This window comes from Orbilia oligospora (assembly GCF_000225545.1).
Source record: "Orbilia oligospora ATCC 24927 unplaced genomic scaffold scaffold00043, whole genome shotgun sequence".
NCBI classification, from domain to species: Eukaryota; Fungi; Ascomycota; class Orbiliomycetes; order Orbiliales; family Orbiliaceae; genus Orbilia; species Orbilia oligospora.
In genome coordinates this window covers 702,721-728,363 of record NW_011645600.1, presented here as the reverse complement: position 1 = coordinate 728,363, position 25,643 = coordinate 702,721, and the positions used below count along the sequence as shown (strand labels likewise).

Below are 25,643 nucleotides of genomic sequence, written 5' to 3'. Positions count from 1 at the left end.
GCCATTGAGTAATATCTACGATGAGAAATACGGTATTTTCTACGATCCTTCTCGCGAGTATCGCGTACGCGTCTCCGTTGGATCTTGTGGAACGAGGAGGTACGCACGATAATATAATAGACTACCCCAGCTAACATCATTATATTACACAACAATTTCTAATTATATTAACATAATAAAGGTGCTGGAGGATGCAATGCAAACAACTGTCTCCGAGCAATCCGAGGCACCACTTCGATCGGCCTCGCCTACTGCTCTAACTATCTTGACATCCGGCCTGAAATCGAGGTCGTCTATGAAACAGTATTCACAGTCACATATGGTGAAACTACAGAACATCCCTCGACGTTCACGGATACAATCACGGTTACTACTGGGACTGCTGAAGCAACTATTACTCCTGCCCCAGCGCCAGTTATGAAACGTGATGAGATTCCAGAGAAAGCAATTTCGAATATTGAGAATAAATGTTCTTCAGATGGTTTCAAGATTACGAGTGCTTGTAATTGTCTTCTATCTGGGAGGCCAAAAAGCACAGTTACGTATGTAGACTACACCTGGGCATCTGAAACGGTCCCTACTCTTGTATGTAGCCCTCGAATCTTTGTTATCCTTATTCCCCTAAAAAGGATCATCTAGATCGGAGTGACGCTAAACGTTATAACATATGGTATAGACCCAGGAGCTATATACAGTAGTAACAACATACGTCGAGGCAAAAGTTACATACCTCCCACTCATTAAAAATCCAGGGTTCGACGACCCTACAGATCCATTCCGAGACTGGATCATCTTAGGAAACAACACCGGCTGCGACGCTTGCACCTACGAGGTCGTTCCAAACGACGGCAGCCGCACCTCTCCAAACGCCCTGAAGGTCAACTGGGTTGGAGAACGAGGTGTATTCCTGTTCCAACAACATATCCCCGTTGAGGTCGGCAAGAAGTATAAATACAAATTCCAATACAAGATTGATAGTCCTTCGAGGGATAACGCGTGGATTCCGTATTTTCTGGGATTCACGTCACAAATGAAGATGGGGGCGACGAATGAATGGCAAACAGCTGAATCTGCGGCTGAGGAAGCTGTTGAGTTCGATACTATGACGATTCAAGTTTCTATGTATTTGTCTCGAGGTGCGCCTGATGATACTGAAAGCTTCTACTTTGATAGTTTTCAGTTTTGGGAGGTGGATGAATAGAATGTAGCTATGATTGATCCATGGAAAGATCTGTTTTCTGACTACAATTTATATAAAACTATTTTGGTGGTGGTTATTGTAACTTCGATAGTAACTACAATATTATAATGAGTAGGAAACTCTCTGAGGCTCCACTTAATTCCAAATAATTCTACTACCGATACCGCATATATTCTTGCCCTTATTTCTTGTATGTATAGTACATATCATACACATATACATGATACATATCTTCCCCACATCCTCAAATTCCAAAACCCATCATCCCTTCTCAAATCCATTTAGGGATTCCAGTCACCACATGGTCCCCAGTTAGAAGCAGAGCAAGAAGACCTAGCACCATATCTGCAACAACTTCCACCCTTACCACATTGGTAAGCATCAGTGTTCTTTCCACCAGTTCCAAAAGTATAAACTTGGAAACATTTTCCGCAGTAGACACCGACCGCCCAATTGCTCCCGACGTTACTGCTGCAGGTACAGCCGTTGTAGACGCAGGCACGCTTGTCAAGAGTGTTGTCCATGGCGATGTCAGAGAGGGCTTCTGAGACCGGTTGCGCTTCGGCGAGGGCTTCGGGGGCTGGCTGTGGGATAGCGGAGGAGAGGGCGGTGGCGGCAAGGCCGAGTGCGAGAGTGAAAGTTGTGAAGCGCATTTTGGGTGCTAAATGAAAGAGGAATTAGAACTCTGGCTAAGAAATGAGTGGATATCCGGGTTTGGGATATAAATATATACTTTGGGTTTCTTAAGTTTATAACTGGTTTAGTTTATAAGATTTTCTTGATGACTGAATGTCGTGATTGTATTGAAGAATTGCGAAGAACGAAGGCCTTTATATAGTCTAGATTTTCAACTTTCTTGGGGGAGCAAGTATGTCCACGATCGTCTCGAGGTCAAATTGATAAACTTACATGGGTCTATACCAGACAATGCCTCGGTCCCGCGGTTAAAAATTCATGAGTATCATATACGTAATCATTCATCGGGAAGTTTTATTCCAAATTTTTCAATGCCAATTACAACGATAGACCCCAGTGCATTGCATATGTAACATAAAATATCCGCTAGAACAGACGTCATATCCCTGTACTTATGGGGACACATCCGACACTGGCCTATTATTCATTTTTTGTGGGGTTCCAGGGCCCCTTGAGATCTTCATTCTAGCGATAACAGCTCGAAAATATAGCTTCCGGTTATTAAGTAACAGAAATTTTTTACAGAAGTCATACAGCTATGTCTTGCATCTCTAACTTGGCTACCGAATACTGAGGGCATTGTTGAGGTCGCGTGATATACCATAGCTCTCGAAATCATGATACCAACTGACAAACGAGATTCCGAATGATGCTTAAGATCAATTTCCATGTAAAAAAGGCTTCGAAAATATCAAATATCGCATGTTGTACCAACCCAATTTTATAAAATCACCTTTTAGTCTGATTATCAATCACTGCTTGTTTCGCCACAGCTATCTTCAAAATAACTCATTTTTTGCGGCGGCTAGACCTTTGAAATTTTTCAAACCTCAAGCACAGATTTCTCCGCATATATATAGCCAAGATCTTAAGATTCTTATACACCAAAAACTATCAGACAACCATCTGGCGATCTTCTTCACCCAACCTTGTCCATATATTTATCCTAAACTTCATAACGTTACGTTCTTGCGAAAAAACACCCGCGTGGCCGAAATATGCGTTGGTCCAAGCTTTTTTTTTTTTCGTCAGGCGAAACCCGTCCCCTGTTCGAACGTTCGTTAACATTAATTAGTCAAAATATACCCTTGTCAAGACTTGCGGATCCTCGACTCCCTCATGTTCAACTCGGGCCGACCGGCTGTCATGCATGCATTTCCTTGGACAGGGACATGGAGTTTTAAATTAACCTACGCAGCTAGAAGCTCAGTCAATTGATTGTCAACGTTCTTTCGGAAGAGCTAGCTGGGATGGTATATATGAGTATAGCTATTGCGATAGTTATATATATAGAATATCCATCCTGCCTTTCTGCTCGCCACTTGATTTTCTGGCCAGCTGGTGGACCTTATAATAATTATTAGTAATTTCGCTCGTATCGATATTCCGAAATCAAAAGTTGCTATCTCAGGTGTATGTAGTCGAATCGAACCAATGACGTTTCAATCATAGCCAAAAATTAATTGCCGCCCGTTTATCTTATGACAAGTGGTACCCAAAAGCACAAAACAATCCATCTTCGGAAATAGTTCTCTTTCCATAGGCTTTGCATGATCTTGATTCCACGCCAAAAAAAAAAAAAAAGAATATTACGCCGAATCACTCTCCCACTTTGCAACTGCGGGGTTAATATCCATCCGACATCTTAAATTCCTCCGTGTTTCATTGTCAAATAGGTATTTTCTCATAGAGCTTGCACTGAACTGGCCCTAACTAGATTATTCGATGGCAGGTGATGTGACCTACTAGACTGTGATCTTGCCTTCCATGGTTACTGAATGAATTGTCGTTTGACGCTAAAAACTTTAGAAAAATCCTTCAGATCGGAACTGGGAACAATCGACTTTGTATTATCTCCGGTTCAGAACCTAGGTGTATAGTTCTTGGATTTAAGATGATACCAAGCCTAGATTTTCGTTGGTGCAGATTCACTTTACCCTAGCTAGTATCAGAGTGGTTGGTCAAGTCGAAAAATATATGATTTCGCCTTAACTACCTGGCAAACGCAATAAATAAGTCCAAATCCGGACATCCCAAAGTAAAAATTTAGAGTGGGAGCTGAAGAGGGCCAAATTTTTGTGGAATTCACTCTGGTGCATTGTTGCACACACCAGATCTTCTTCTGATACTAGCCTGTTGACTAAATCTAATATTCTCTAGCTGTTAAAACGTCAACCGCATGCTGAATGATGCCGCTTCAAACGCCCAGAGGTGTTGTTTTTGTTGCAATCTGGATGTGGCTTTTCGCGGATACAACGCAAGATGGACTGTGTACTGGTACATCTTCACCCACAAATAAAAATAGACCTACTTGTATAGGTACCATCGCAATTGGAGAAGGCTATCAAGAATCATCCATCATGCATTACTGAGCTGAAAAGGAGCGGGGTACGAATCAAAACACGTTCTTGGTTGCGATTAGCAGGATACAATCTCTTCCTGCTAAAGAATCAAACCTCATTACGGTACGAGACAACGTAGACTTCTTAAATCGAAATTCATCTCCTTATGATCCAGGGGCTGATGTTGATACCAAAATAAAGTTCCTCAGAACTTAACTTTAACGCGCGGATCCTCTTCCGGTCACTAGCACTAGCGTTAAAGCTGGCGCTCGCTTCCTTTGTAGTACGACTGTTGGTCATAATCGAATTGGAAAAAGTACAGGGCCCTAGCGGGCAGAAACGTAGCATCGATGGATCCCGTTCTGGGCACCTTCCACAATCGGGAAGCAAGTGTTGGGCTACAAGCAAATTCTGTGAATATTACTGGGTGAGTTTAAATCTTCATGGGTTTTCGGTGACCTTTAAAACGCCTAAGAACTAATAGTATACTAGGGGAGTAACTATCAATGGTGCCGATGCTGGTATGCCAAATCCGCTGTGGATATATACACCCAAATAGCGAAATGGTATTCGAAGAATTGACTTAAAGCTGACTCTACCACGTTTGTAACACTAGCTGCTGCGTCACAAAGAGAAAAAGAGATCAAAGTCCTCAGTGCGCTCTATAAATCGACAAACAAGAATCGGAAGGACAGAAACCCGGATCGAGTTCCTGGGACATGCAAATGGTTTACAACCCACCAAACTTTCCGGGATTGGAAATTCAGCCCCTCTTCTAAGATCTTGTGGGTATCGGCGGATCCTGGAAGTGGGAAATCGGTGCTTGCGAAATATTTAGTCGATTCAATCCTTCCGAGTACCGAAGCGAGAACGACCTGCTATTTCTTCTTTAAGGACGACTTCGAGGGGCAGGGGAGCGCTGTAACCGCCCTATGTTGTATTCTGTACCAACTTTTCAGCAAAAAACGGATACTACTGTCGAAAGAAATAATCGAGAGGTTCGAAATTGCCGGAGAAGGGTTTTCGAGCAATTTGACTGAGCTCTGGGACGCCTTCATAGTTACTATAAAGGATAATAGCGCTGGTGAAGTCGTCTGCATTCTTGACGCATTGGATGAGTGCAAAGGAAATGAACGATCTGATCTCATCGGAAAATTGCAGAAGCTGTACAGAAAGACCAATGAATCCAATGTCAAATTTCTGGTGACAAGTCGCCCAATTTTCGAAATCCGCAACGGTCTTCATCACCAAGAGATTCCAGAGTCCTCCCTTATTCACCTGAGTGGCGAGAGCGAAGCCGAGATACTCAAAATTTCTCAGGAAATTGAAATATTCATAAAAGCAAGGGTTGAAGGAATTGGAGAAAAGGCTGGCCTGACAAGAGCGGAAAGAAGTATGTTGCTGGGAAAACTGACAAGCGTGAAAAATAGGACCTACCTATGGGTCTATCTTACCCTCAACTTAATCGAGAGTGATCCTAGGATGAATATCGATATCAGCGAAAACAGAATACAAAATATTACTTCCCATCTTCCGACAACGGTCAATGAAGCTTACGAGCGGATTTTATCCTCGAGCCGCGACTTGGGGGAGGCGAAACTGCTACTAAAAATTTTAATCGCGGCGGCGCGACCTTTACGGCTACGGGAGATGCGTCTAGCGATGCAGTTAGCTGCTAGGGACAATTATCACTCCTACAAAGGACTTGGAATGATCATGGAGCAGTCAGAGCAGCGTATTCGCGACTATATCCGAGACCTTTGTGGCCTCTTTGTCGTGGTCATAGAATCTGCAGTATATTTGATACATCAGACTGCAAAAGAGTTCCTAGTTTCCAATGATAGGAGTGGGGCTTATCAACATGTCGGACAAAGTTTGCAATGGAGGAACTCACTTCATGTGCGGGATTGCCACCTGGTTTTATTCTACATTTGCGCCCGACATCTGTTCTTTGCCGAATTTGAGTCTGACCCACTAAGTGCGGAGGAGTCAGTGCCTGAATACTGCAAAAAGTATGTGTTTCTCGAGTACTCCGCCAACCACTGGGCGGCCCATCTCAGAAACTCGAGGATTAATCTTGTTGAGAGAGAGCTAGAGTGGATCTTGGGGTTGTGTGATGCAACTTCAAAACGCTGTACAACTTGGTTTAGAGTTTACTGGGCGGGTACCAATACAAATTTCCCGAGCGGGGCAACAAGATTGATCATAGCGTCTTATTTTGGGCTTCTAAATGTCGTCAAGCTTGTACTTAAGTCGCGATTAGATGAAAGGGCCGGTATAAATAGGGTTGACGGTGAGTATCGACGGTCAGCGCTATCTTGGGCAGCGGAAAATGGGTTTGGCGACGTTAGCAAAGCGCTGCTGAAGGTTCCACGGTGGAGGGGAATTTCTGCGGTGGTTAAAAGAAAAGCTAAGGTTAACATTGTAGATGCATTCGGGCGGACACCATTGACTTACGCGGTTTGGGGTCGTCACATAACTGTGATCAAGCAGTTGCTGGAAGCTGGTGCTCGGGTGGATTTGGAAGATGATGTTGGGGGGACGCCGATTTCATATGCAATTTGTAGCGGAAGCGATGATGTCATCCAACAACTATTCAAAAGGGCCGATGGGATCGACTCGAGCTCGCGGGGTTCGATTAGTGGAGAGCTGTTGCGATCAGCTTCGGAGAAGGGCCGTGAGGACGTTGTTGAGCTACTACTAGGAACGGGTCATGTAGACATCGACTCGAGAGATCAGAAAAGACGGACGGCACTGATGGAGAGTGCGCGTTGTGGGTATTATAAAGTGGCAATGTTGTTGATAAGTAATGGTACGAATATAGAGGCAGCTGACGACAATGGGAAGACGCCACTAATGTGGGCTGCACGGGAAGGGCATGAGAAAATAGTTCGGTTGCTCTTGGAGAGTAACGCAAATATCGAAGCGAAAGATGACACTGGTTGGACGCCACTGATGTGGGCTGCACGGGGAGGGCACGAAACAATAGTTCAGTTGTTATTGGAGGGTAACGCAAATATCGAAGCGGTGGATTCTAAGGGTGGAACACCGTTAATGCATGCCGCAGGTTGGGGCCATCGAAAAGTAGTTGAGCTGTTATTGGAGAGCGGTGCAGATGTCAATGCGACGTATGAGCAGAGTTGGACACCGATAATGTGTGCTGCAGGAAACGAACACGATGGGGTGGTCCGGATGCTGTTAGGCCGAATGGATCATGTCAAGTGCTGGAAAGCTGTTCTGGACGTCTGGCCGAGGATACCAGGTGACCTAATAGTTCGGTCGCTGTTAAGGAGTGGCTTAGATACGGAGGCTACCGATGAGTTTGGTAAGACTCCGTTGGTTTGTGCCATAGAAATGGGGTACGCAGATCTGGCTGAGATTTTGGTAAACGGTGGCGCGAATCTGGAGGCGACCGATCGGGATGATATGACGCTGCTGGCTCTTGCGGTTCGTTGGGGGTTCTGGGAAGTGGCTGGGCTGTTGCTAGACAAAGGAGCCAGTTAAGCGTGACACCCTTGACTATCCCCAAGGGTCCACGATTTCTTTCGTTCCAGAACTCCTTATAGGTGTAGTCAAGGTACAAGATGAGCCAGGTGGACCATGGGCCACTAAATCCATTCACGATATTGAGGCATCCGATTATCTATAATACAGTATACGGATTGGCACAGTTTCAATTTCATTCCTGATTCCAAGATATTATGCTTCGTCACATTCAGATCCCTGCACGTCTTATGTATAAAATAGAGATCGAGTTCAATCTTTTTAAATAATTAGTCAGAAAAATACAGTCCCAGGTATATCCTTTATTGCTCAAAAGGCTTCTTGTGCCGATTTCGCTTTCAACTTAATATCTGGAGTCTTACAATAAGTGAGCAACTCTTTCGATATACTACTCCTTCAACTAAATCAAATACCCCATCTTCTGAGCTGGAGGCCTTGTATATATTATTTTGCAATATATAATAGTTGGGGACTAAACGAATTATATATCGTGCCTATTGGCTATTGTATCACATGGAGATGATTTCCACCGATATAGGTTAACGGTGGTTAAACACCAACTAGATAACGCTGGAAATGAGCGTAGTTAGGGAGCTTTGACACGAGGCTGAGGAAAAGGGGTTCTACGCTCTTTAATAGCCATCTCTCATATAGATTTGGAATATACGAGGCAAAAGAGTTCTATAAATGCCAATTAGCAAGGATTTTTAAAATCAAAAAAACATTCCGTGATTAGTTTAAGTCGAGTTCTATGGCAGATATTCGTGCGACAAGCTTAGCCTAGCAGGCTCAGAGGATGTCGAAGCTAAGCAAGAACTAACTTAGTGGCTCCATTCCCTACCCACACAATCAAGTGAATCTTTCATAATATTTTCCCCCTACATGACAGTAGGCGTATGATTGGCCCGTAGACAGCCATAAGAGCGATCCTAACTTAAACCAGTAACCCTTAATACAAACCTCTATAATCATACCACTATCTTAATCGGACCGAATTTGGTCAAAGTCAGCGTTTGAGATAGCAACACAAAATTAAGCCAAATGCTACGCCAAGATTGTTGCATCTCGGTCAGCCGTAGACAAGTTCAGGTACCGATGCTAGGTCATATCACTAGGATTACTAGCAAAATCAAGATGAATTCATGAAAAAGGCTGACCATAAAGTTCTATTGGCGCACAGCATTTGAGGATATCGAACTACTACATATCAGAACAGAACGTATTATTTTAACCATACATCTGAATGAACTATCCAACTCCAACGTAAGATTCCTTGATAGAATTAATCCCCAAAGCTTCTTGTTATCATCCTCTTATGAGACTTATCACTGGCATATACTATAGCTCGCTTTACCCAAAGCGTAGTTCCATCTAGAGTATCATTCAAATTTAACTCTGTCTCTGAAAATAGTACACTTTATCGCGGGGGGTTTTCAGCCACATTTTCTATACTACTCAAAATCAATAAAAATATGATGGTACTAGTCTTTATTTTGAGTCCGATTGAAAAGTAGGTGCCATGCACAAACAAGGCAGAAATGGCACAGAAATTTCTTGGAGAATATAACTGCATATATGTGAATTGTGTTGTTTTTGTTGTATTAGACATCAACCGCTTCGAGACACATATTGCCTACATACTGAAGTAGCTAGATGAGATAGCACACGTATACACTCGAGTAATGCGCTACTACTACAATGTAGAATAGGCTCCGTAGTGTGAAAATCTTGTTAAAGAGATAGTAATGTCATTTTATTGTAAAAAAGTTCTAATGCTATTTAATTTTTTAGTCGCGGGTCGCAGTCTAGTTGCGTCGGTAAAAGCATATAAGAGTCTTAAATTAAGACAGATATGCACTTGCATGTAAACGGTATCAATTAGAAAACAATAGTTATTCTTTATGATCTCCAACCGCCTGACCCGGCCGGTCTATTGACTTCAGAAGCAGAAACAGAGAGATATATAGTTTTATCGGGATATACTGCAGTACTGGCCGTTTTCCGGACGGATAGCCTAGTGGGCCTAGTAGGCGGCCGGCTAGTAAGTAAGCATGACAGCCGGTAGTAACGCCGCAGGCAGATTGGTTGGGGTTTTCACTTATAAAATGGATCACGGAACGATTAAATTGGTTCCAAAACGAGTAAAATTTTATCAATTCACCAATGATGTTTACTTTATCTTGATATCGGACTCGGGCTTCATTGCATTACCTAACATTAAATTGAAATCTCAGCATTATATGTATGCTAATAGCTCGAAACGACTCGTTTCTAAGTTACATGATTTTGGAACAGGAGTCCGTGCCACATTCGCATCATCATAAAAGTCAAGGTATCCTAAAGATGATGCGATTAATTTGTTATTTAAATGGTGATAGGTCATTTAAACCGCCACAGCCTTCAACGTGATAGTGTTTCCATTCTCGGTAACCCAGTTTGTACCAGAGTTACCCATACTCCAGACGTATTTAATACCCTCTTCATCTTCCTGCTGAACATAACTGAATCTGTCGTAATCGAATGTATCAAGTGTTTCGGGGTCTTGGTAGGAAGCAACGCAGCCAGTAAGCACATCTGTACCAGAAGCAATAGAGCAACTGGTGATAGCACTATTGGAATTATCAAAGAAAGCCCATGCGAGGGTGTCATAACCCAAGACCGTTGGACCTAGGCCTCCGATTGAGGTACTTTTAAGGGTGCCGCTATCGAGAGAGAATACATGTCCGTTGGTCTCTGTTGCGTCGAACGCGCCAGTGCTGGTGGGGTTTCCGACGAGCCACAAGCCGTTTAAGGTTCCACCTTGAACTTGGAGTCTGAAAGCATCTTCAATTGCACGCTTTTCGACGGTCCTGCTCGAAAATATTAGATATCCAAATGCAAAGATTTTAGAGTAGTTGATTCGCTATGACTAATCACTTACTTCATTGAGTGCTTAATAGCAGCTGGGATCGTGACTACGGGTTTTTTTGTCAGTCTTTTGTTATTAGAAGATACATTGTGGAGTATGATAGTTCTTACTAGCGCTGGCGGCGGTAGCACCGAGAACAACGAGGAATTTGGAGAAGAGCATATTGAATAAATTAGATTAATGAATCCGAATTACTTCGACTCGTTTGATTGTGTAATATATAATTATTATGGTAGTAAAATTATATTAATATGTATTCTTCTGATCTCTGGTATCGAGGCTGAGGATGCTGATGTCGAGTTATGTGCTTGAAGAGGGGATTATCTCTTCCTTTTATATCTTGAGAAGCTCATACAATTGTAATAAGAAACCACCCAATCGACCGTTTACACGCCGAAAATACTACATATACACTGGCGCCATGGCTCTGGGGTGGAGCTTTGCACGTGGTTTGCAACTCGAGAGTTGTAAAGTATCGAGTAGCTAGTAGGAGCTCACGGCTCAATGAAATCCCTCCAGCGCCTAGCCTTGACGGCGTTATGCAAGTACTCTCCGTATGATGCTCGAATATGCATCAACATGTCCCCATTATCGCTACTTCTACGTGGATCGTATCCAGATTGGTCTTCCCTCCACACCGGGTCACAACAAAAATTAAAGTTCACTGCACGCGGCTCAAAACGTATCTATAGTGGGGTATGCATATAAATGGACCCTTGAACGATCTCAACCCGTAACGGGCCGTGCAGAAACCTACACTAGAATAGTTAACCGAAACCCTCCCTCACCCGTTGTTATACGTTATCGATTAAACTAAAGATTGTGGAGTCCCACCTACGTAACTGTGAACTATTCCCAGGCGGGTGTTATACATGAGACATACATATAATGCGCTCTTATCTCGTGACTAATGATAAATTCATTTGGTACTAGCAAAGGTTATGAAAAGAAAGGTTAGAAAGGGACTCCAGGGTAGATGCCTGGGCCTGCGTAGATCAGACTTCCGTCGCTGGGGTATTGGCCATGGTACTCCTATGCCTACATGTGCAGCACATGTATGTACATGTATGTATATTTATACATAGCAGATCGACAAGTATGCAGAATCATGTAAAATGTATGTTGATATAATATGCAAGGTCTTGTATTACACTGATAAACACCACGATAATGCGATGCTAGATTATGGACAACTAAGCTGAGTGCAGATGGTACCTACCGAAACTGTGGCCATGTGGGCCGAGGAGCCGGCGCCGGCTACCGGCTTTGCATTGCTATAATTAGGGTACAGCATTTCAACACTCCATGGTGAACAGAAAGGCACTCTTTGCAGGGAGAAAACTTTATTTTCTTTCTAACCAAATTGGTCTGGAAAGACTTCACCTTTGGTCTCAATCACGGGACTCACTCCGTCGACTTCACATGTGCACATACATACGCGCATTGAAGTGTGAGAGCCAGTACAGATTTGAGGTTTTGCTTCTCTTTGTGTTTCCAGCAGTTGAGCCAAGCGAACGCCACGCGAACGCCACGTTTCTCTCTACTTGATCTTACTCGCTAAAATTCACCGCCTTCAAACGGTCTGGTGCGAATATGGACCATTCAGCATTTGACTGCTGACCTTTCACGATTTCTGATTATCCAGTTGCTCATGTATACGTATGAGATTCCACCATGCAGCTTTGCAAATCAGGTTGGTGTCATGAGATCGATACGGAATCGATGTTCGTGACGAAGGATCGAATCCCGAGAGCCCGCTCGCGAGGCCTCGAGGTCAGAGTTAAGCTTTTGGATGCTTGGACGCATCGTAATAGTGAACAATACTAAGAAACTTTGGGGATAGTGCTCTAGAACCAAGCTCCAAGAACGCCACTGAATATTAGACCGTCACGAATCATACCGCTAACCGGTCCGTGTGTCAAAGTAATAAGGCTCCAGAAAAGAGTCGCAGACATTCCGTGATCGCACAACAATATTGCTCCTTCGCCTTGGGCATGTAAGGATTTGGTCTCAAGTTGCAGCAATGTCGATGATCAATATTATCCTAGTGAATCATCCCCAAGTTCTATCCTTCGTACCATTATTTTCAACAAAAATCGTCTTCTCACGGCTGGCGAAGTACTTCTTAACAGGGTGGCGGGAGATGTGGGGCTTGAGCGGAGAAGCCTCCGGGCCGCAGTCCGCGGGCGTTAATCCAGCGAAAATGAGGAGCTAGACGGTACGCATACTCAACGGTATAAGGCGTTCTCGCTCACCATATGGGTAAGCATGATATGATATCATGTCTTTAGCGAGTCCCACTATTCTTAGAACGAGAACTTAAAGACAGAACGCACCTGCATAAGGTCCTCCTGATTCTTCCGGGTCCAGCCGGCTATCCTAATTCAGATAGCACGTATAGTTCCGAGGAAGCTAAACACTTCTTTCAAATATTTAGCGAATTCACGGAGGCTATTAATCGAAAGTTATGGTAATAAAAGGCTACCCGGATTTTATGCAGCTAGTCACCGGTGTGTGCCTAGAGGTTAATTGTTGACAAAATATATAGTTAATAGAAATAACCAAGATGCAGTCTATTGTGCCTTCGAGGATGGAGTACCATAACATCGTGAGGCTAGCCTTGCCTCTTTCGATTAAATTTCTAGAGGATCTGCTACTAGGGTCATACCTTGCTTGTCAAACGCCCACCGTCTTGCTATGAGGATGAGTCTGAGCGTAAAGATGTCAAGCGTGTTAGGCTCTATAAGTTCAGTTGCCTAAGACTGTCTCAGGTCAGACCTTTTAATTTTAATAATTATTACTAATAGGATATTACACCCTATGAGAACGTTTATCATATTCTGGGAGCCGAGGCAATGATATTCCCCGGATTTAGTTGTTATATATTAACCCATGGCCACCTTCCTGACTCTGTTTGGCATCTTTCCACCCTCAGTCTATCCAGCGCCATACGCGAGGGGCATCTGAAGCTCCACAGAAAGCCTTTTCTTTCCTTTCTTTATATGTATATATATATATATATATATATATGCCGCATAACGGACCACACGACGATAAATAAGTGTAGACCATTTCTCTAAAAGTTTTGATCCATAATGCCTTAAAACCACTATAAACAGAACAAAAAATACAGGCTTCGTCCGCCCATTGAAACATCTCAGCGGGGTTGTAAATTTCCGACATGTAAACTTGGTTTAAGCACAATAATCAATGCTGGGCTTGCGTAAACGACAAAGCATTCTCGACTCTTTGACCCTTAATTCTAGGGACAGGAAACTTGCTACATCGATGCCACCTCACATCAGTCTCTTTACGAGATAACTTGTGATAGGAAAATAATAATAAAGCGGCCATAATATGTCCTAAAACAAACTCTATGGCCATCGGCCCGACGAATCAAAGACTCTTCAGACACTAAGAAAATAAACTCGGACTGGCAACACTTCAATGTACCTGGGTACGTACGAAACCACTCGGGCTGTATTTTCAATCTCCCGAAAATAGGGAATTGTTGGTTTTTTTAAACTAGACAACTTACTAGGAATTGGCAATGTCATGAATAAATCTCAAATTAGTTGAAATTAACCATTAGTTTGTTCAGTCCATCTCGTTAATACTAGTAGGTGTAGTTTGGTTGTCTAGAAATGATCCCAAGTTGAATCACTAAGTTGAAAGCTCAGGACTATGATATTACGTTAGACACGAGACTATTCAAAGGCATTTTATACGTGTTTCAGCAAATTACGACTTCCTCTCAACAGGCCGTTCCATCGTATTCTTCAGGGGGTGACGTTTTCGATTTCCACCGCAGCCGAACTAGAGTGCTTGTTTGGTAACGCTGTGGCGTTACTAATAATGAGCCACAATTTCAAGGCCTATCTCAGCCTCCCTTCCTATGCCGTTTAAAGAGTTCCAGAGGGCTGCCTTGGCTTTTTGTGATAATTTTTTTTGACATGAGGTTGTTCGTATCGAGCATCCACTGAAACTCTAATATCATCTAGACCTTACCGGATCTAATTTATATTTAGCTCGAGTATTGCGCTCATGAACTTCAGACCAGGAGCGCTCCACCAATAAAGACTCTGGCGTGACTCGATCCTTGTTAGTTTTTTGGTGCAACCTACTGTGCAGGACATGGAAGTAGAGTAATTTATCGAACATGTGCTGTCCAAGATTCAAGCTCAGGACCCTTCGGATATAAGCTTTGAGAGACCCCCAAAACTATTCTCCTTGGCCCATACCACTAACCCAAAAAAGGGTCGCTTAGAAGTACGGAAAAAGTTTCCAACTCCTATAGCCAATCAAAATGACCGCCAAGTTTCATTTCGGATTTTAATCCCAGATAAGCGGGATCTGAGCGATATCTGAGAAGCTTGACACCTCTGTTGAATACCTTACCGGGTTATTCATTACATGAAAATGTCGCAAAACCCTGGAAACGTGGCGCCCTTTAGGACCCTGCGCCTCCGCCTTTAAGCTGTGATTCTATGATCGAGCCAATTTAGCGACCCAGGAAAAACTCGAATGAAGCCTATAACATTGGGGCTACAGAGCTCGTGGTATAGATGCAGGCATAGGTATAGCTTAGGTTCATCTAAATTCATTTTAGTATAGCATATTTTCTTTGAAATATAAAAAGGGCCATTCTCCTCCGACCTGGGCTCTTCTTGGGAGCAAACAGCGCAGACACTACTGGCCACCTTTCGAATTCTATAATTTGTCACAATTCCTTCAATTTGGAACTATGGTAAACATATTGTATTTTCTTACACTTGGGGCGGTGACGGCCACTGCCCAGAGCATGTTAAAGTGTAATGCCGATAATTGTCTTCGAGGTATGAAATTCGAAAATGGTTTGGTTCTGCACGGCGTCTTGTCTTAAACGTCCGCCTTTTTTCGGTTACTGCGGAAGGACAGAATCTAACATTATATACTTTCTCTACATCTAGCACTCAAGGCCGGTTCTTTCCCTGATCGACCTGCATCTGCGGATTGTATAGCATTTTTTAATTACTTCGCGACTGCGACAATGTAAGACCAAGCCCAAGCCCAATCTTATTGTGCATCCTTATAGATTGCAACACGCGATACGATTTATTTCAAGGTTTTACTAATATAATATCACAAATCGACAGAACTGCTACCGAGATTACTACTATATCCGATACTACTACTGCGACTACTATCACAGTCCCTGTTGAAGCTCCGCCTCCAGACTGTAAATGCAAACGCGGTGTTCCCGAATCAGCACCAATCCCAGCATATGCCTCCAAATGCAGCGGCTTTGTCCGATACTCCTCCGCATGCGCTTGCATTGGTGCTACACTGACGGCTGCTCCTGTCACGACGACTGTGATTAAAACTTCTACCACGGTAATCAGCGCAACCGCAACCGCTACTGCTATCTCGTTTGTAATGCAACTCCAAAACGTATTTCCCGGATATTATATCGCCCAGTATCCTACCAATGGTCTCGCTGTCGTCGAAGCAGACATTTCAAAAACGGTGAAATTTTACCTTCAGCCCGACGGTGTCGTCAAATTCGGGAATGGGGCACCAGTGAGGTTTATCCCTTACTCCTCTGATGCCGGAGCCATCCTAGTATATGACGTCGAACCTGAAGGTTCCAGCCCTCTGAAATGTCGAATTGGTGGTAGCCAGTATCTCACGTGTGAGCATGGTCTTGCGGGCGAAACTGGGGTGTTGGGAATACGCCACATACCCGATAGCGACCTTCTGATCCTAGGAAAGACAATACAGGCCCTAGAAGCTGCAGGTGCGCAGATTGTTGCGGTTAAGGCAATCCCAATACCAGCACTCTAATGAGTTTGTATAATTTTGGTTATGATCCTTGTAACGGATTTATGGTACCGCCCTATGTATATCTATTATATCTGTGTTAATATATAATTAATCAGACTGAACTTAGCGGAGAAATCAAAGCTAAATCCTCCGAGGCAACTAGAAAAAAGGGTGACTTTCCAAGATTTAGAATAGATTGGCATGTCAAAACCCTGAGCTCGAAATCTTGCGGCCCTAATATACGGCTGTATTCGTCTATCTAACCTAGTCTCGGGGCCAGACGCCCGCATACTTATCTTTGTGTTCCTTGACTCAACACAATAAGACGCAAATTACAACAATGATACCACCTTTGTGCCTACCACGTAACTTGGAAAATATATAAATAGCTTGTTGCACACGTAAGGCGAATCTGCACAAGACGCCAATAAAGAGCCTAAATAAATTTTAGTTCTAGAGGGCTTTAACTTGCACGAGACAAGTAACATGTTTCCCTCGGTTTAGCCTTGAATCCAGGCGCTCGAGGCGGATCTTCGGCTAGGGAGTACTTATATTCAGTTATTCTCACTCAGTCTTCTGGGATTCTCAACGATTAGACTGGATGATATATCTTTGAGAATCACGCCATTGTTAGATGATATTATATCAATGCAGAATATAGAGTAATAATTCCACCAAGGCTTAATTTTGGTCAAATATCCAAGCTTCGGATAGAGTGGACTTTCGTACGCTTATGTGTTCTGATTGTATTTTAGTCACGCAAACTGAAGCTTTCTTCCCTTGCTCTCTATTACAAAGCGGTCTTATATGCTACTCATATGACTGATTAATTAAAAATCGTTAAAGTAATAGTATTATTATATTTAGGTTGCTGCGCAGACTGGGAACAACCTTGGTCAGTTGGCTCTGCGGCAATGTTCACTGAAGCGCGCAACACAAAATCCGGCCTTTTGGTACGGCTCGAAGCACTCGGAACTGAAAGGTCGATCCGGCCAGGTATCCACTTCTGGATACTTCTGGATGGAACCAACAACCGCCAGTTGTGAAGCAATACATTTAGGAGGGAATTAATAAAATAAAAAGAAGAAAAAAATGGAAATAAAATATTAAGCTTTTGCTTATTTTTATATTTCTTTAGCTATACTATAATTCTAAAATGTTTTGAAACTTTCTTCGTTGCAACGTTGGCGTCAACGACGTCGCGACCCTTAAAAGAAAGCTTTGCAAAGTCGAGCCTGCGTCCTAGCACTGCTCAGGTAGCTCTAATATTAATACCAACGAACAATTAGAAGTCAGATCAGGCCTGAACCACTGAGCGTTCAGGGCTACTATACTAGAAGCACTTGTGTCGGTCTGTTTGGATGTACATAATCGACCTATATATTGCATTGTCTGCCTCTTTGAGAGCCATATCATCCAATGATCAGGACAACCCACTTTATAGAAATGCTGTAAGAAAGGGGAGCTCAAAACCACACCACTTACCATAATCGGGATTAATATAATTCCCATTTGCCTTCCGATGCGGAACGAAAAGATTGTCGTTGTATTTTCATGTCCGCATACGTGCTAATTTGCAAATATTTGAACAATTCGATATCAAGCGAGTTAACCTGGATGGTGATATGATAGCATTGTTGATATTCCTGCATCACCCCAACAAAAATGTGCATAGAACCGAAGTAAGCTTAATTTTTGAGGCCCAACTATGCCAGGTTTCGCTTGCAAGTTCGCGGATTCGTTTCGATGTTTCCAAAAACAAGCATTTGGCGGCTAGCCGCAAATGGGATGTGCATCCGCGATGCAGTGGCCATTGTCAGCAGGCACAGAAAGGTCTGATTTATCGAGAATAAGTATGCTATATAACCGAATTTCGATCGCACAACCGAATTTGCCATTATCGTTACTCCAAATGAGCTAAAAGGCTATAGTTCATAACAAGAAACCGGAAACGAAGAACTCGTGAATTCGAAAACCCATTGCCGCCATATCGAGTTCACAGCTCATCAAAGATAAACAATCAAAATCTATAAATTGAGGATGAAATCAGCTTCGTGGTAACCGTTCTTCTCATCAGCGCAGTACAGCCTCTAGCTCTGATTCGGCACGGTAGACGATCAAATACCTAAATCTCCTGATCGATATTCTCAGTCTTTTAAAGGTAAGACAACTAGTTAACTGCGGAAATAACTATGCAAACCCCAGCAAGCATGGAATCTAACTTAAGAATGTTATTTAGGGCAATTAATTCCACACCATGAATCTCATACTCATTGCGGCGCTCGGTTTGAGCACTCTTTCCCAAACCGTGGTCGCTAGGTCCATTGTCGCCCCAATAATCGAGCCTGAACCTGAGCCTGTGCCTATAAAAGCGGTTAGGCCCTATCGCTACGATACCGTAATTAAAACAAGTCTTGCAATCGAAAAAAATCCTGGCAAGGTACTCAGCGTGGAGATTAACTATACGCCAGATTATAGCTTGAAGGGCAGAGCGAATCTTACATTTGCTGAACATAACCCTGCGAGACCCGCTTTTGTTCCTTTCAAGATGATGTTCCTGTGTCCCGACTGCCCAATCGCGTTTGGCACGCCAACTTTGAGCCCGGAGTCAGATATCAGAAACAGGGCTTTCACCCCATTCACGCTTCATGAGGCCTCCTACCCACGCAAGCTGTCGAAACAACGAAGTCTTATCTTCCGAGTCGAGTTCATTCCCCCACAAAAGCCGCGAGTTTCGGCCGATTATGCAATCACCTTTTATCGGCAAGGCAAGCCAGCATTCAAGTACATATATGAGAAGCACATGCCACCTGGCCATCCTATCAACTACATCATTTTACAAAATGAGCGTGGTGGCACAGATTGGGTCGATTTGAAGACTGGGGTTGTTAAACTACCCCCAAAGGAGGTACCAACGAAGGAAAGAAAGGATGATAGTGAGGGCGACGACATAGATAGACCCCCCAAACCCGCTCCGCCAGTAGAGGAAAAGGGTGGTGACGAAGGTGACGACGAACGCGGGCCTAAAGATGCGCCAACAAAAGAGAATCAGGTCGACAAGAAGGGTGATGACGAGAAAACTGGCAGTGATGAGACTAAAGAGAAGAGCAAAGGTGAGGTGGACGATACAAACAGCGAATACTGATTAATTTGGAGAGGATCTATTTGATGAGGTCGGCTCCAAACCATAGATACCGTTGGCGACACCATCCGATCATCCCTCCGATGATTTGATATAACTGCAATAGATCGATTGGGTTTAAGCCACCCTACTAGGCCCATTCGGATATATATCGCAACGATTTTCTTTTGTATATTTTTTTAGAACTACTATGACTGTTTTATCAAATTGTATATAACTCCATAGCCTAGACTGCTTTTATCCCACCTTTCTTGTGCCTAGTACAGTTGAAACTTAAATGAATAAATCGTTATGAATACGAGTACGATTGTTGCCATATAGTATATAGTCACCTGCTGATCTCAAATCTTTACTCTAGGAACAAGCTTTGCACTTATGATGAAACGATAACGCTACTACTGAATATAACCATACTAGTGGGCGTGAAAAATCTATTCACAAGACAAAAGAAAGGGTCAGTCATAAAGACGTCTTTACTCTCAATTTCAAATTGAGCATCACAAAAATTTGACACTGGACGAAATTTCGAAACTGAGAAAAGGAATTTTAATATATATACTTTATAAAGTCTTTATGTTATTACTATTAGAGGCCTTTAAATTTGGAGTAGGCAAGAGGAGGTTTTGGGCACCGATTATCAATTCACAACCATACTGGTGCCGTTCCCATCTCCAACGTTCTCCTCCGTGATTTGTCACTGTCCTTGGCGCCGTATAATTTTAAAATTTCCACAACCTCGATCTGATTGTTGGCTCGCGCAACTTTAAGCGCAGCGTTGTTGTCGGCTTCGAAATCTGCACCATAATCCAATAGAATTCTGACAATTTTTGCGTGACCCTCAGCCGATGCTCCACAAAGGGCAGTTGCATGCCCCCCGCCGGCTATATTCGGATCAGCTCCACGATGTAATAATGTTGAAACAATTTTTTCAAACCCTTTACTCGATGCCGCCTGAAGTGCTGAGCCATATATTCCACCCTCTGAATTGGTATCTGCAACCATTTGTGTACCTATACTCGTATGTTTCCAGCCCATATTCCCACCAGAACTTAACAAGAGTTGCACAATATGGCCATGCCCTTGAGCTGATGCTGCTTGAAGGATAGTGCCATACTTCCCCCCTTTTGCATTGGGGTCAGCCCCATTCATCAGCAAATATTCTGCCGCTTCCAAAAGCCCTCCGAAAGATGCGTAGTATAACGGTGAAGCTGGCTCTGGGGATGTATCTTCATCTGGACGATAGAGACTGTAGCAGCTGTTATAGCAGTCTTCGGATCTGAAAAAGTCCCGTATCATACCCCGCAACATTTCGTCGGGAAACTCTATTCCTGATGCAAATTCCATCCAATATTTCGCACAATATTTGGCAAAGGGAAACTTCTCTAATAGCTCTGGAGCAGAAAGGTCGGTATCCATACGTAGAATGTAAAGGAGGCAATTTTTGGCCATGGCCATTGTTTCCTTAGTCCCGCAAATTACCGTAAAGGGCCCGGAGTTACGCGGGGCTAAATATTCCTTTACGGAATTGTGGGCGAGTCTGATTTCTATACTTTGGTGGCCTGAAGACCGCGCCAATGGAATCGCAATCACTAAGCTAGGGCAGTAACATAGTATACCGCTGTCAAAAGAATTCCCACTGTCTAGGTCAAAGTATGGAGGCGAAGTAGTGATTTTTATGAAGTCGATAGCCTCCTCGATCCCCAGCATTCGCTCTGAGTATCTTAATAGATGAAGGAGTGCTGTAGCTTGGGGCCTAAATCTATCTGGTATATTTTTTAAAATTCTTCCGTATACGCGGTGCTGATCTAGCGGCAGGGATATAAGTTGTCGAAGAATGTTGTTGATGTTAGGAAAAAGTTCTAAAGCCAACGCGTCAAGTTGACATGCAATCGTCGCCCAGGTAAATCTAGAAAATATTAACTTTCTTGAGAAGCATAAAGTTTCAAGGTACTCAAAGTTCAAGCTGTGGAGAGTTAGGTAGGTAGATAGGTAGGCAAGTGGATATAACTTACCTCCCAATGGTACGTTCACGAAGTGCATTTGAGACCTTGGCAAGGTCAGAAGGGTAGAATACCCACTGAGAGGCTGAGGCTCTCTCTTTGACCCACTTGTGAATATAAGCAGTGATATCGTTGGCAGACTGGTCTTTTATTAAAATCATTTTATCTCCATTCTCCAAAAGATCGATTTGGGCCATGTTTTCGTCAAACTCTGGCAAGCTCGTTACGACGATGTGAATGTTCTTTTTCTTCTGCCGCCGTATTTCTTTTATCCAGATAAACAAAGTTTCCCATTCATTTCTGTTGCACTCTTCAAGTGCATCAAGAACCAACCAGATTTCGCCTGCGTTCTGCATCATAAGTAAAAACTTCTCAATTAGTTCTCGTAGTGTTCCAGCTCTCAAAGTTGGAGCCGAACCCTCCATATTTATGTTGCGAATCTGCGAGCAAAGAGAGTGTAATGCATTTGCAAGCGTGTTCCTGGGAGACTCAAAAAAAAAGTATATAGGTTGACATCCCAGGTCCTCCTGAAGTTTTTGGATAATTGCAGAGCTGAGAATAGATTTCCCACATCCCGAGTCGCCGAGCAGCCAAATGAACGAGTTTTTTGTCGTCTGCCATTCAGCAAATTCGTTTGAGTCAAGAAACCAAGAGCATCCATCCTTCTGGCGTTCCATCAAAGTCCTCAAATACGATGCCGAAGAACCCCAGTACGAGAGCGAGCCAGTCGGCCTATCCGTTGCACCCCCCGTATTAAGGTATGTTTGATTTATGCCGAATTTGGCTTTGATTCATTAATAACAATACTATAGACTTCGTTTCATCAATCTAAGGGAACTAACCTTTGGATAAAGTCTCAGCAATCTCCGGTTCAGCCTCGACCTCTGCCGGAGAGACCTCGAGCAGAAGGACTTTTGTAAATATAGCTGCTTGAACCGCTGCGAAATTTGGATCCAGGTAAAAATTCGAATCCGTGTATATGCTTCGAATAACAAGGCAAGAGAGTCCGTTCATAAGGCCTGCTGCGCCATTCTCGAAGCAAAGAATACGATTATCAGCTGCTAGGTTATCTAGAGTGCGTGCCTCTCTTATATCAAAGGTCCCGGAAGCAATTAGGCCGTAGTGAATTGATACATCATCGATCGATTTATCTAGCACTATGTCCAACTCCCGTTGCTTCAGACTCGCCTCATTGAATTCATTTTTGTAATTGTAAGTAAACCTATCTCCCTGGTGCCTAACGAATTTTAAAGCCCGATTTAGGCTAGCTGGGTGATTATTTGAGGCCATTTTCCATGGGAAGGGCTTGCCTTTTATCGACTTTTCTAGATCGTACTGGACTAAACCGCTGCCTGTGTGGTCAGAGACGCCGACGACAATGTCACCGCAGCGAATATTATTCTCTGAATTCCGCATCCCATGACCGACACCCACAAGTAAGAGTACTTTGATGCTCGGGAAGTTGGAGAGCAAGGTTGTCACACGCTCCATGATGTGTATGCGGCTGGGTGAATTCTCGGATGTACCGTCCGATACGGCAATGTAATGCTCTCCAATTCTTCCTAGAAAATAACTACTGGCAAGAGTGGTGCCCAATAGAAATTTATTGTCATCACCTTCGTCAAGAATGTGTCTTGCAACCTTCAAACCCACCGACGAATCGCAGATCCATCCAATAGTATACTTCTTCAAATCTGAAAATCCCAAGGTGGATGTAGTTTCAATAGCGTTATTACCCCCCGCTCCAATGATCCCTAGGTCTGGTGAGTGGGCCTGTTCTCGTTCATCTAGCCTCTGTGGATCAGCAATTTCATCTGTGGTACGATCAGGCTGTACCACTTCCGACACCTGTGAGGGCCAAGGCAGCTCCGAGGTTAACGTCGAGCGATCGCTAGTATTAACGGCGGTGATTTCTTCGCTTTCAAGCAAGCCGTCTTGCTGCATTTGCTGGCAGTTTATCAGCCGCATGGTCAGAAACATCGAGATTTGCAGGTGTTCTGCAATATGGCGGGCCATTACGACCCCCTTTGATTCTTCCCTTTCGTCACTACTCGAACTATCATACTCCGCTGCGGCATCAGTGGTCTGAACATTGTCTTGATTACCTTCTACTTTCCGCCTTTTTCGATCACTATTTCGACCTCGCCTTTTCCTGCGCTTATCTTGTACTAGATCGCGGCAACACAGAGGACACACGTTGTGTGAACGCGAGTGCTTCGTGTGGCTATTCTTAACAATAGCTGGAAGGCCCGCTGTGAGAGTTTTCGGATAGCATTGTTTCATATGTTCGTGCAATTCTTCTTGATTGCTAAAATACTCATTTTTATGGTTAAAATTGCAGACCCAAAAAATTGGTCTGTGAATTTCCTGTTGCCATCTGACTGTATGAACAGTATTCATATGATTGAACCACTCTTTGAATGTTGCGAAGGATGGTAACTGTATTTCAGCCATACAGCTTTCCGAAAGACAAACATAAGGCTCAAAGTCCTTATCTAGATGGGCACTACCAATAATATGTATTAGCTCCATATACCAAGAATGGGCAAATATAGTTTTCAAATCATAACGAACCTCCATTGTTTTTTATTATCAAATAGGGCAGGAGGGTGTCTTTCAAGGCACCATTCGCAAGCGCGATAACTGGATGCATCTTTCCCGCTTGAGGCCCGAGGATAGCTGACCTTTCCTAATTGAATCGATGAAGCTGAACAGTTCGACTTTACTTTCGAAGAACGACCCAAATCCTTGAGCACTGTTGTCCTAAGCGAGTCAAGTACTGAAGGTGTAGATTCTAGTGGCACATAAGGCCGCAGCTGATTCAGCTTGGGAGCGGAGTCTGAAAGAATCTGGACTATAGGGTCATCAATATTGAAACCCTCTGCCGAATTCGCAAGATTGTCATCTCGTTCTTCACGGATGGTTGGCATGGGTATGTCCCGAGTCGGCCGATTCGCGTTCATCTTATGCTGGTGGGACTTTTTATATAGAATGCTGGCGCAAGTTTCAACCATGGAGCGCGTTAGTTGGGCACGAAGAGTATCTTTTGCTTCCATGTAAAGAGTATCAACGGCCACTCGGGCGAGTTTTTCGAAAGCTTTGAGGCTTGCAGATTGCTCAGCAAACTTTCTAATTTTGACCGTTCGTCCCGTAGTAGAGTGTTTTCGAATAGTTGTGCCGAGGCGAGAGAGACTGACCAAGGATGTTTCTATATCCTCTGTAAGGTCATCTATCTCTGATTTATTTTCCAAAGGGAGTTCAGGCTCGCCTAGGGTTTGATTCTGGTGCGGTTCATTATTGCTTGTAACTAAATAATACCATGCATCGTGTATGCCAAATTATCTTAGTCGGAGACGAAGCAATTGATAACCCAGCTTATGATAAAATTAACTGAGAAAAGGCTGAGATTATAACGCTACCTTCTTCTAAAGCTTCTACTAGAATATCAAGCAGACGAATAACGAGGTCCCGGATGCCTGGTCGGTCTTGTAGTCGACGGTCAAGACAAAGGGACTTGCTTGCGAAAACCCCCATATAGGCCGACCATGCCAAGAATCTCTGCTCGTAGTCCTCGAGCAGAATATCGATAACAGACGGCGGCTCTTTTCTTCGGTGTGTCTTAAATAGCGTTTTACATACCGAAGCAGTTTCGTATATTGACTCGTCGTCCTTCTCCATAGATAAACCAATAAAGCTTCGCGATCTAACCTAAGCTGAAATCTCTGGCAGTTCTGATATGTAGAGGCTTCGGCGGGTTTCGCTATCGCGATTCTATCGGGCCTAGGTGTCATGACGTCAACTTTAGCATGTAAGCACCAGTGGTCTTATACTAGACAGGTTATGTGTAGTACTTCTAAAATATTAAAATTAACTTAGAATTGATAAATATACACTAGCACTTTAATCAAACCTTCTTCTACAACTTTTATGCTGTATCGATAAATATTTATTGCAGAGAGTTCCATATACTTGAAGCATTACACACCATACATATGGTACCATGCACCACACATACGCGCCCATGCATCGGTGCGGGGTATATGAGAGC

At 43.4% G+C, this 25,643-nt stretch overlaps 7 protein-coding genes across 7 annotated transcripts; 4 read left to right on the top strand and 3 right to left on the bottom strand.

Annotated features, from left to right (window-relative positions):
- Positions 1 to 20: 20 nt before the first annotated feature.
- Positions 21 to 1,201, top strand: AOL_s00043g221 (uncharacterized protein; the record flags this gene model as incomplete). Its single annotated transcript, XM_011120708.1, has 3 exons — positions 21 to 99; positions 182 to 585; positions 677 to 1,201. The coding sequence occupies 3 exons, from the start codon at positions 21 to 23 to the stop codon at positions 1,199 to 1,201; spliced, it is 1,008 nt and encodes a 335-aa protein (XP_011119010.1).
- Positions 1,202 to 1,482: 281 nt separating this feature from the next.
- Positions 1,483 to 1,854, bottom strand: AOL_s00043g220 (uncharacterized protein; the record flags this gene model as incomplete). The annotated part of the gene is made up of 1 exon (XM_011120707.1): positions 1,483 to 1,854. One exon carries the CDS (start codon positions 1,852 to 1,854, stop codon positions 1,483 to 1,485), a length of 372 nt encoding a protein of 123 aa, XP_011119009.1.
- Positions 1,855 to 4,589: 2,735 nt separating this feature from the next.
- On the top strand, positions 4,590 to 7,743 carry AOL_s00043g219 (uncharacterized protein; the record flags this gene model as incomplete). Its single annotated transcript, XM_011120706.1, has 3 exons — positions 4,590 to 4,666; positions 4,732 to 4,760; positions 4,856 to 7,743. 3 exons carry the CDS (start codon positions 4,590 to 4,592, stop codon positions 7,741 to 7,743), a joined length of 2,994 nt encoding a protein of 997 aa, XP_011119008.1.
- A 2,383-nt stretch (positions 7,744 to 10,126) lies between these two features.
- On the bottom strand, positions 10,127 to 10,813 carry AOL_s00043g218 (uncharacterized protein; the record flags this gene model as incomplete). The annotated part of the gene is made up of 3 exons (XM_011120705.1): positions 10,127 to 10,592; positions 10,664 to 10,697; positions 10,762 to 10,813. The coding sequence occupies 3 exons, from the start codon at positions 10,811 to 10,813 to the stop codon at positions 10,127 to 10,129; spliced, it is 552 nt and encodes a 183-aa protein (XP_011119007.1).
- A 4,582-nt stretch (positions 10,814 to 15,395) lies between these two features.
- Positions 15,396 to 16,474, top strand: AOL_s00043g217 (uncharacterized protein; the record flags this gene model as incomplete). Its single annotated transcript, XM_011120704.1, has 3 exons — positions 15,396 to 15,486; positions 15,601 to 15,682; positions 15,787 to 16,474. 3 exons carry the CDS (start codon positions 15,396 to 15,398, stop codon positions 16,472 to 16,474), a joined length of 861 nt encoding a protein of 286 aa, XP_011119006.1.
- Positions 16,475 to 18,710: 2,236 nt separating this feature from the next.
- Positions 18,711 to 19,598, top strand: AOL_s00043g216 (uncharacterized protein; the record flags this gene model as incomplete). Its single annotated transcript, XM_011120703.1, has 1 exon — positions 18,711 to 19,598. One exon carries the CDS (start codon positions 18,711 to 18,713, stop codon positions 19,596 to 19,598), a length of 888 nt encoding a protein of 295 aa, XP_011119005.1.
- Positions 19,599 to 20,237: 639 nt separating this feature from the next.
- AOL_s00043g215 (uncharacterized protein) lies at positions 20,238 to 25,273 on the bottom strand (the record flags this gene model as incomplete). Its single annotated transcript, XM_011120702.1, has 5 exons — positions 20,238 to 21,501; positions 21,608 to 22,379; positions 22,438 to 24,101; positions 24,170 to 24,902; positions 25,015 to 25,273. 5 exons carry the CDS (start codon positions 25,271 to 25,273, stop codon positions 20,238 to 20,240), a joined length of 4,692 nt encoding a protein of 1,563 aa, XP_011119004.1.
- Between the last annotated feature and the right edge of the window lie 370 nt (positions 25,274 to 25,643).